Source organism: Dama dama, chromosome 11, assembly GCF_033118175.1.
Source record: "Dama dama isolate Ldn47 chromosome 11, ASM3311817v1, whole genome shotgun sequence".
NCBI classification, from domain to species: Eukaryota; Metazoa; Chordata; class Mammalia; order Artiodactyla; family Cervidae; genus Dama; species Dama dama.
Genome location: NC_083691.1, coordinates 59,827,509 through 59,838,561, shown reverse-complemented (window position 1 = coordinate 59,838,561; position 11,053 = coordinate 59,827,509). Strand labels below are relative to the sequence as shown.

The following is an 11,053-nucleotide window of genomic DNA, read 5'->3' as shown; positions in this document are numbered from 1 at the left end:
TGTTTCTGTTTTTGTTTTTTAGATTCTACATGTAAGTGAAACAATATGGTTTTTGTCTTTGATTATTTCACTTAGTGTAATATCTAATAGGTCCATCCATGTTGTCACAAATGACAAGATCACATTTTTTATGCCTGAGGAATATTCCGTTACACACACACACACACACACACACACACACACACACACATGCCAAGTCTTATTTATCCATTCATCTGTCAATGGACATTTAGGTTTCTGTGTCTTGGCTATTGTAAATGGTGCCACTATGAACATTGGGGTATAGGTGTCTTTTCAAATTTTAAATAATTTAAGTAACTACATGCAGCTAGTGGCTAACACAGTAAGCTCTAGAAGATAACTGGTATAGGACTACTTAGAATATAAGAAGTTGGCTTTTTAGATTTCCTTGACTGATAGAGTATTTCAGTTACTTAGTTCTCAGTTCTTGCCATTTGGTGTGCATTGAAGTATTTAGCAACGTCCTTCTCTTGGAGAAAAAATGAGCAAATGAAAATTTAAATAAGCACAAAAGAGACAATACAAACCTATAAGAGATTTAATGATACACTTTAATCTTAATCACATAAGAATTATGTGTGAAAGACTTCCAAAGAGCAGATGGTCCTTCAGGTTGCAGGAAGATGGGAGGCCTGTTGGTTAGGGAACTTGCTATTTATGTTTTAAACTGGTGGAGAGAAAGGAAAGGAAACGTCTGGAGAAGGTGGGATGACAGTAAGACTAGTTGGGGTGGGGAGGAGCCTGCGAGACGCGCTTGGACCCAGCGAGGTGGCTCTCTGCTGCAGTGAGGAGGGGGTTTGGCAGCATGAAATCCAGCTGGCAGGCAGTTTGGAAGGTAAGTCACCCATGTCATAAGGTAAGTCATCCACGTAGCTGCCTTTGAATCGATGGCTAAAATTGCTTGGGATGTATCTTGTAGGCAGCAAACATCAGAATCATCTAAAGATTCTGAGCTAAAGAGAAATGTAAAGAATCTTGCTGTGGGAAAAGAAGTTTGGCAGATGTATGATGAACAGAGAAACAAGTTACATAGCCTATAGGCAAGGGAGAGGCTTCTGAACCCGAAGGGTGGCTGCAAAGGTAAGACATCCTGGAGGTACACTGACAGGTGTTGCTGATGGATTAGAACACAGTTGCGGAGGGGATGCAGAGAGGTGGGTCAAGGTGCAAGTCTGGGATGGGTTGGCTGGGAGTGGCAGGGGAGTCCAGCGAAATGCAGAGGCAGCGGTGAGGGACAGGGGTAGAGGTACTGAAGGAAGAAGCCTGGAGTGAATGAGAAAGTTTCCGGGGAAAACAGTCACCTGATGATGGTTACTTGGCTACCAAGAAATCACTGGCTACCAAGAAATAGTAGCTATTGACACATTTTAGTGCTGTATTTACAAATTTGCTTAAACCAACACTTCATCTGAAAACTTTAGTATATTCTTATGTGAAGACCAGAGCATATTTAACATGTTCACATGCATGTGGTCTGTAGAAAACTGATGCATCATGATCATTAGCAAGGAAGCCAGGGTTGTAAGTCTCTGCCCTCCACCTGGCCCCAACCTCTGTTAGCTCAATCTTTTTTTTTTTTTTTTTTAGCTCCATCTTTTATTAGGGTGAACAAAAGCAGACACAAGAAGCACTAGTCCAGCCACCTGAATTCAATATCACGGGGTCAGGGTAATCAACTTTTACACCAATTAAATCTGGTGCTTTTTCTTCCTTACGAGAATCGAAAGTGGAGAGTCAGAGTGGTGTCAGCCATGTTCTTCCTGTAATCATCATCAAATCTCTCATTCTGGGCCACGGTGAAGTGGTTCTTCCAATCCCCGACGACCCCTAAAACAGTCATGGTGGGGAGTCAGTACTGTGGTGGGAGTGGGGTAGGAGGGTGTAGGGGACAGGGTGCTGGGAGGGGTGGTTCTCTGTTCTGCTCTTGTATGAGGAGTTCTACCCCCTGACCCGGAGACATTCCTCTGGCTGGCCTGGCAGGGTCTCCTCCAGGAGGGAGGAAGGATCACCTGTCTGGTGTGTGGGTCGGGAGATGGCAAGGTTGTATGAGCAGCAGTGTGTCCTTCCTGCCCACTGAAGCAAGGTCTGTGCTAACATGATGTTGCCCGCAGAACAAGCAAGGCCTGCTAGTGGAGGGACTGCACATGCTGTTTTGAGAAAGGAAAATTCCCCCCAATTCTCCAGTTGCAATCCCTGTTACCTTTCCCAGGCTGGTTTTTCTCCATACTGTCATCTATTATCCTGCATGTTTTTTCACTTGCTTCCTGTTTACGGCTAGAATATAATTTCCACGAGGGCTGGAACTTTCCTGTGTTTTGTTCACTGCTCTGAACATTACCTAGAACAGAGTCTGGCACACAGTAACCACTTGGGAAGTAGTGTTGAATGAATGGACGTTTCTGACAGCCTGGAACTCTCTATAAAGTGGATACTTTGCTCCATCTGACTCGATTCTGTATCTTTACACCTTATCAGCCAGAACTCCAGAGGGAACAAGAGGATAAGCCCTTAGACCTAGACACCAAATCTCACTTTCCCCTTGTGGCTGAACATTAATTTCATCTGTGGTTTCTTAAATTGTTCTTTTCCCAGAATCCTTCATTATCAATCTTATTTTTCTTTTCTATAGAAAGAGAACTCCCCAGAGACTATGAAATATTGGACAAGTCCTTCAGGATTATGGCCAAAAGGAAACATTGAAAACCTTTTCTCATGAATGGAGAAATCAAGTGGTTCATGAATTTAGCTGGAATCGATGTGTAGTTTGCCATCGGGTTCTGCTTCATGACACTAAATGAAGTGTGGTGAACAATTTTATCCAGAACTTTATCATCTAAGCTCTTTCCAATAAATTCTGCCAGCTTCTGAATTTCATGCTTTGGGTTCTATGAGCAGAGTCAAAAGAAAAGACATGGTATAAGATAATGTGTATCAATGAATAATAGTCTTTAAAAATATTGAAATGAATTAATAATAGTAATCAGTAACATGCCACGAGTTAAAATTTTTAAAAATCATATCTCACACATGTTCAGCTTTTCAGAAATGACTCATTTAGATGTGGTGACTCGTACTGTTCTCTGTATTAACTGGAGTCTTTACACTGTTCTTGCTCTAACATGTCAACTGGGTCACGTCAGTAAGATGCTCGAAACACAGTGACCTGGAGTGCCTGGGACATGCTCCATGTCCACGGTCAGGTCCAAATGTCCTGCTCCAGCCCATCTGATAAATGCCCCCGCGGGAGGCACTGAACTGATGCTGAGAGCAGATGTCACAGCGGCCTGTTTCCTGCTTCTGTCTGTGATGTACTTTTCAAAAATCAGGCTCTCAGTTACAAATCCAAGAACACAGATTGTTGTTCTGTACAGACCCAGTGGAGTCACAAAAGTGCTGGGTAGATGACCATTTACCATCAATTCTCATGACACCACCTCCTTCAGTCCTGATAGCATCTCTCTAATGACTTCTAACATCAAAATTCCTAGATGTCAAGCATCTTCACAAAGAAGAATTGCCAGCAAGCAGTAAGTCAGAACTTGGGTTCGAGAGTCCATAGTGTTTCCCACTGTACCGAATTTCTTAAACTGTTTCTTGAAACCCTGTCATTCCTCTAGCACTAATGAAAAAAAACCCAAATGTACTACGAAGTTTTTCCCTTCTAATGGGAATTTTAAAATATACACCGCAAGGGGGGAGAAAAGGCATCACTCATGTTTGCCATCCTCTGCCTGTAAGGAAAAGGTGTCCCACAGCCCAGAGTTCCAGGGAGCTCAGGTGAGATTGTGATATGGAAACTCATGATGTGCCAGGTGCGCTGTGATGGGTGGACGGGGCAGCCAGTGAAACACAGCACCTCCTGTGCCCGACTGCAATCTGAGGGTCCCCGATGGGGTGCACACATTGCAACTGAAGCATTTATGGTCAAATGGGGACTTGTTAGGTGGCCTGGTCCTCACCTCCTTCATGTCCTCGTAGAAAAGGTAGAGGATGCGGTGCTGGTCCTTGGCGTGCCACCAGCCCTTCACGTGGTCATACCAGGAGCCCCAGCACACTGCAGGATGGGACCAGAAACAGGGCAGTGAGTCACAGAAACCCAGTGACAAGTACACCGCCCACCCCCACCCCCACCCCGGGAGGAGGATCCTGAAGGGAGGGAGGAGGTCACCCTGGCGATTCCTTCATGGTAAAGCCAGCTAATGGAAGTCAGTCCTGAATATTCACTGGAAGGACTGATGTTGAAGCTGAAACTCCAATACTTTGGCCAATACTAATGCGAAGAGCTGACTCATTTGAAAAGACCCTGATGCTGGAAAAGATTGAAGGCAGGAGGAGAAGCGGATGACAGGGGATGAGATGGTTGGATGGCATCACTGACTCCATGGGCCTGAGTCAGAGTAAACTCTGGGAGTAGGTGATGGACAGGGAGGCCTGGCGTGCTGCAGTCCATGGGATCACAAACAGTCGGACACAACTGAGCGACTGAACTGAACTGAAAGCCAGCAGAGTCCCTGCTGTTCTCAGGAACTGACACCTTCTTTGTAGAGTGCTTGAGGATTTTGAGACAGGATGGAAACCAAGCTCTCACCCTTCCCAGCCAGAAAATTCTCAAAGTATTCTTCCCAGGTGCCTGGAGCAGGAAGGATTCTATTCATCCTGTGGAAGTGGTAATAAGACACCATGTTGTCCTTGGGGTTCCTGGCTACGTAGATCATCTAGGAGCAGAGAGGGGAAGAGGAGAAGCAAAACCAGGATTAGAACAGCAGACAATGACGTGAGGGTGGGCGTATTCCACACAGGTGGGTTTTCCTGATGCTGTGTTTCTGTGCTGTGGCTTTTGTGGGAGGTGGAAAGGATTCATGTCAATCTGCGTATTGATGATATGTGACCAGTGGACTTTTTTGTTTTGTTTCTGTTTTTAATTTAACAAGTGAAGTGTTTTAAGAGGAAATTGAAGACCAGTCTGAGGTCCTTCTAAGGGGCCAATTCTGCATTCCTTTGGCTCCCTACCTTACAGTTCTTCTCCAGGAGAGATGGTGGCAGCAAGCGGAAGGGGAGGTGTGTCTTCAATATCCGGGGTGAGGTCATTGCATTCGCTTGTTCCAAGCCTGTGAAATTAGTTTTCAACAACTTTCCATTATTTTTCTCCATTTGCTTCAGAAACTTGCTGCCCCATTTTTACTACATTAGGAATACTCCAGATCACCTGTAACTCTCTGTGGCTTTCATATGAGAGAATGGGGTTTTTGGCTAGAGCAGTTTTTGTTTTTGCCACATAGTTTGTGGGATTCTAGTTCCCCAGCTGGGATTGAATTCATGCTCCCTGCAGTGAGAGCACCATTTTAACCACTGGCCACCAGCAAAGTCTCTAGAACAGCTTTTAACCATAACAATAAACCAAATAAATAAGAACCTAAAAAATTCAAACCCTTCCATCATAAAATTATCTTACCTAGGCTCATCTTTGTGGAATTAATTTAATTTCTAATTGGAGAATCAAAACTTACTTTTATTTTAAAACTTTTTTAATATTTATTTTTATTTTAATATTTATTTATATTTATTTGGCTGTACCAGGTCTTAATTGTGGCATGTGCATTCTAGTTTCCCTGACCAGGGATTGAACCCAGGTCCCTTGCATTGAGAGCTTGGAATCTTAGCCACTGGACCACCAGGTAAGTCCCTTAACTTAATTTTGTATGAACAGAAACTCAATTAGAAAATGTCTGAAGTATAGTCATGGCCAGACAGGGAAAAAGAGTCCTGAAGTCCATTGATGGTGGTTTGAACACCTGGGATTCTGAAAGGGCTACTGTGCTTAGTCACTCAGCCATGTCCACCAGGCTCTTCTGTCTATGGGATTCTCCAGACAAGAATACTGCAGTGGGTTGCCATTTCCTTCTCTAGGGGATCTTCCCAACCCAAGGATGGAACCCACATCTCCTGCATTTGCAGGTGGATTCTTTACCACAGCACCACCTGGGAAGCCTGAGAGGGCTGCTGGCTAGTAAAAATTCCAGAGTACGTCTAGACCTGGGGTCAGGTGCAGCCGTGCTGTACTCACCAGATCCTAGGGAAGGGACTATCCACTCGATGAAGGGAAATCGCTCGTGCGTGGGTGCCCTCTGGCTTTGGTCGACATCACCCCCGTTTTGTATCAAGTCCACAATCTCCTGCGTCCATGTTGTTCCTTGTTCCGTGGGTAAGAATAGGAGGCACAGACATTATCTCCCGCATTTCTTAGGATGTGAGCAAATACTCGTTAGAGCAGCTGTGTGAACATTGAAGCCTGCTTTATAGTGGAATTCAGAAAACATCCTTCTTTGTTTATATCTTGTGTTATCATAATATGGGATTTTTAGGCAAAGACTCCAGTTTGGAGTGAATATAAGATTCCTAAATAGACAGTTCTTCTTTTCTCTGTCACAGCCATTCATTAGGGTTGTCTTGCTACTGAGTTGGTGGCATTGTTCCTCAAAAAGGTGGAGTGGAAAAGTCTTTCTCACCCAACTGTGATGTGGGGTCATCCCTGTGTGATCTTCAGACTGTTTCCCAACAGTCTGAGGTTGGTACCCAGGAGGCTTTGTTATGTGTTGGCTAAGTGAGCGAGTGATTAGGGCTTAGTCTCCGTGTTGACGCTGTCCTGTTTTCCCTGAAGGTTAGAAAGTGCATTCCTAGGCTCCTTTGCCACTGAAATTCTGAACACCCTGAGACTGATTGACCTTCTGAGAGTTAAAAGAAGGAGACAGAGGTCTGAGGGTGGCCCCACCAGGTACAAGATGTGTGGAAGCCACTCCACACATCTGGATCAAGCTCGGAGCTCGATCCAGAAGCTGCACCCCCACTACCCCTGGAGGAGGGCTTCCGTCTCCAGTTTCGGTCACTTATATGGGCCCCATCCTGACTAGTGTGGGGGCTACCACCTACTTTGCAGACTTGGAGACCTATTGAACCAGGTGTCTGACCACGTCCGTGTCAGGAGATCAAATAGCAGTGGCATTTTGTTTCCTAGATGAGTTGGTCTCTAATTTTATCTGGCACCAACTCTTCATTACAGGTTAAAGGACCAATATTTCTTTAGCTATCAACTCAAAGGAAGTTAGTGTCATTTGTACTAGTTTTGTGTGTTTCATATGAATTTTGGTGGCTTCCTAGGTGGCTCAGTGACGAAGAATCTGCCTGCCAAGCAGGAGATGTGGGTTTAATTCCTGGGTTGGGAAGATCCCCTGGAGTAGGAAATGGCAACCCATTCCAGTATTCTTGCCTGGAGAATTCCATGGACAAAGGAGCCTGGTGGGCTACAGTCCATGGGGTTTCAGAGTCAGACATGACTTAGCGACTAAACAACAACTCAGAATTTATAGCCATGGGCTAACACTGGGGCAGGTTCCAGTGCAGCTGGAAGTTCAAAGTCAGCTGGTCCTTGGGGTCAGAGGTCAGTGATTCTACAAAGTGTGTATCTCTGCTCAGTCACAGAATGTTTACTATTTGCCAAAAATCTAGGTGAAAACCTTTATATCATCTGAGCTTGTTTCTCATTCCCTTTTATCAATACAGCCTTTGTTAGCATATGCAGTTTTCATGACTGATTAAATACTGCATTAACTGGTAAGTACTTTTCTTTCTGTTGTTATTAGATTGTAATCCCCCTAACCCATGAAAACTCTAAATGAACCAAACCTTAATGCTCACTTTTGGTAGGTGGAAAAAGATGAAACAGTAAGCATTGTACTGAAATTATGGTGATAGAGTAGAATTGTGAGTGAAATAAGGCAGTGAGATGTGATTCCCCACCAGGGGTTACTTTCAGAAACTCACATTTAGAAAATTTGAATTCTGAACAAACTCATGAGGAGTAATATCAGAAAGTCAGGGCTGATTTGAAACCAGTGGACACATGAGTCTAAGGCCCCATCTGCATCAGTACAGATAAAGTCAGAGGGTGGGTGGAGTATATGTGTGTGTGCCCATGAACAAATGTAGCAGAAGTTATTGACAGTTACTGATTTTGCAAAGAGCAAATGTATGTGCAGTTGGGGTGTGAGCTGAGCACTGCGTTTTGGCCTGACTGTAGATGCACACAAATAGGTGCAGAGAACTTCGCATCCCGGCTCACCCTCAAATTTTACATAACGCGGTGGCTGAGCTCGTTTGTCCTGTTTCTGCAGTAACTTTGTTAAATTGATTATTGAAATAAGAAAAGCAGGTTCACGACATACCACTGGGAGGGTGGAGATGCAGAGGGTAGGTCTGGGACCCTGAGCAGGGGGACTTACGAGTTCAGCCTTGCAGAACATAAGCTCCCTTCTCCGCTCAGCCGCTCCCCCAACCAGCTGGGGGTGCCCGGTCTGGCTCTGCTGTAAGGGCCTGCCCTGATAATAAGTAAATCAACAAGCCTGGCCCCTTTGTTTCAGACTGTTTGATTTACTGTCTTGCAGGGAAGTAAACAACATGGACTTCACGGGAAGTATTAAATTCTTAAGACGTGTAGGTCATTTTAATGTTTTTTGTGTGGTTCCCCCCGCCTCCCCTCCCCCCACCCCCGTGATTTTTGTGTTGGCCGTATCCCTCTGCCCACTCAATGGTTTTCTGCTCAAACCCCGGTGGGTTTCTCAACATCCTCAGTGCTGCATCTTGCTTGCTTCTGTCCCTGCCCCTCCCTCCACCTCCCCTGTCCCCTGTCCCCGCCGCCTACCTGCTTTCGGGTAGGTAGAAATGAGCATGTCGTCGGGCCTGGCTTGGAAGCTCCAGATCTGATCCCAGGTGTCACAGGTGGGCGTAGGCTGCAGGATGCCTCCCACGTAGTCCACAGCCACGCGACTCATGCCCTCTGATTGCAAATCCTCCATCTTGTTCAAGGCCAATGTCAGGGGTCAGAAATTTTAGCTCGGGAAAGCGTTACCCTCAGACAGCTCAGAGCTGTGTGCTTGGCAGCTTACAGACAGGGCAGGGCTGAGACCTCAGGCCCTGCCTGGAGTTGGCCGTCGAGGGGCAGCTGGCCTGGCCAGGGAGCGGAACTCTGGCTTAGGACTTTGCACACAGCACTTCTGACGAGTTGTAGCTGCCTCCCGGAGGGGCAGTGACGTAACTGCCTAGCCCTCTGCTCTGGGCAGCACCGCGGCTCCCCGCCCCCTGGCCGTGTCCTTTGCGCCTTCAGCCACTCTTCTGTGCCCTTAGCGACAGTCAGGGCCACCTCATTTGCAGTCCTCTTCTGCATTCACAAAATAATTCACAGATCTCTTTAATTGTTTCTTCTGGGAATTTTAAGCTCATTACAAAGTTGCAGGAAATCTGCAGGTGGTCTTACAAGTTGCAGCGGAGACACACTTCCTTGAAAGGCTGAAGGGAAGTTTCTGTGCTGCCAACAATGAGAGCTTAGACCCAACCTCCCAGCACAGATGTGGGGGTAGGGAATCAGCAGTGTTATTTTTAAGACTGAAATAGAGGAGGCTGCAATAGGAATGATTCTCTTCCTGTTGTAGGCTGTTTGGTGTCAGTATCAGCCCTGCTCTCTTCACAGGCAATCAAACATGTTTGAAAGCCACAGAGTTACAGAAGGCACATCCTCTGACTTCTTCCTGGAGTTCACCTCCCAGGCTGATGCCGGATCCCTCCCCATCCCAACAACGCCCCCGCCCCATCCCACAACCACCGCTAACCACTTGTTTTCCTCAAAGCCCTGGTGTTTATTTATGCTGCTTGCTCCGTTCCTTGGAATCATTCCTGGCTCCTGCACAGTTTTGTTTTCTTCCCCACCCCCACCTGACCACTTCAAAAACAAGAGCAATCAAACCACATCTCATGCAGGTCAGAAGGGCTGCCGTCAAAAAGTTTACAAACAACAAATGCTGGAGAGGGTGTGGAGAAAAGAGAACCCTCTTACACTGTTGGTGGGAATGAAAACTGGTACAGCCACTATGGAGAACAGTATGGAGAGTCCGTAAAAACCTGCAAATAGAACTGCTATACAAGCCAGCAATCCCACTGCTGGGCATACACACCAAGAAAACCAGAATTGAAAGAGATACATGCACCCCAATGTTTGTTGAAGCACTGTTTGCAATAGCTAGGACATGAAAGCAACCTAGATGTCCACTGGCAGATGAATGGATAAGAAAGCTATGGTACATATACACACAATGCACTATTACTCAGCTATTTAAAATAATGCATTTGAGTCCGTTCTAATGAGGTGAATGAAACTGGAGCCTGTTATACAGAGTGAAGTAAGTCAGAAAGAAAAACACCAATACAGTATATTAATGCATATATATAGAATTTAAACAGATGGTAATGATGACCCTATATGCAAGACAGGAAAAGAGACACAGATGTAAAGAGCAGACTTTTGGACTCTGTGGGAGAAGGCAAGTGTGGGATGATTTGAGAGAATAGCACTGAAACATGTATATTACCATATGTGAAATAGATGACCAGTCCAAGTTTGATGCGTGAAACAGGGCACTCAAAGCCAGTGCACTGGGACAACCCAGAGGGATGGGATGGGGATGTTGGGACACATGTACACTGTGGCTGATTCATGTTGATGTATGGCAAAAACCACCACAATATTGTAAATTAACCTCCAATTAAAATAATTAATTAAAAAAAAAAACTCATGAAAAAACAAAAGCAAAACAAGAGCAGATCCACCCAGCCCTTCTGCTTCTCCTCGTGGTGTTATCAAGTACATCTGGTCTTTGTTTCTGGTTCCTGATGCTGTGTCTCAAAAACCCTCGGAAGTTCCTGAGCAGTTGGAACGTTTGGCTGTTTGTGAGTCCCTTTGGACCCCACCTGGGTTGTCAGGGAGATCACACCTGCTGGGCATGTGGATGCTTTCTGGGAGAGGCTGCCCAAGGATGAGGGACAGGGCACGACAGCTCTGCCCCCTCTCCCCCCGAGAGCCTGACCCCTGCACATGTAACATTCACCTGTCCCAATCTGTATTGTCTATGTATGACATAACTGTAATTGTAGGTGTAGCACTTTCAGTGAGTTCTAACCCATAAGGGTGTGGGGACGCTCCCCCTGC

At 45.7% G+C, this 11,053-nt stretch overlaps 1 protein-coding gene across 1 annotated transcript; it reads right to left on the bottom strand.

The window, feature by feature from the left end:
• Positions 1-551: 551 nt before the first annotated feature.
• LOC133064855 (sulfotransferase 1C4-like) lies at positions 552-9,391 on the bottom strand. The gene is made up of 7 exons (XM_061155350.1): positions 8,717-9,391; positions 6,086-6,211; positions 5,032-5,129; positions 4,610-4,736; positions 3,981-4,075; positions 2,726-2,906; positions 552-1,848 (listed from the first exon to the last, which is right to left on the bottom strand). The coding sequence occupies exons 1-7, from the start codon at positions 8,868-8,870 to the stop codon at positions 1,733-1,735; spliced, it is 897 nt and encodes a 298-aa protein (XP_061011333.1). The 5' UTR covers positions 8,871-9,391; the 3' UTR covers positions 552-1,732.
• Positions 9,392-11,053: the final 1,662 nt, after the last annotated feature.

Coding starts and splice junctions, on each gene's coding strand:
- LOC133064855 (XM_061155350.1), bottom strand. CDS start 8,870: ATGGAGGATTTGCAATCAGAGGGCATGAGTCGCGTGGCTGTGGACTAC. Junction 4,737..5,031: donor TCCTGGAGAAGAACTGTAAG/GTAGGGAGCCAA, acceptor CTCTGCTCCTAG/ATGATCTACGTAGCCAGGAA. Junction 1,849..2,725: donor TTCTCCATTCATGAGAAAAG/GTTTTCAATGTT, acceptor TGACTGTTTTAG/GGGTCGTCGGGGATTGGAAG.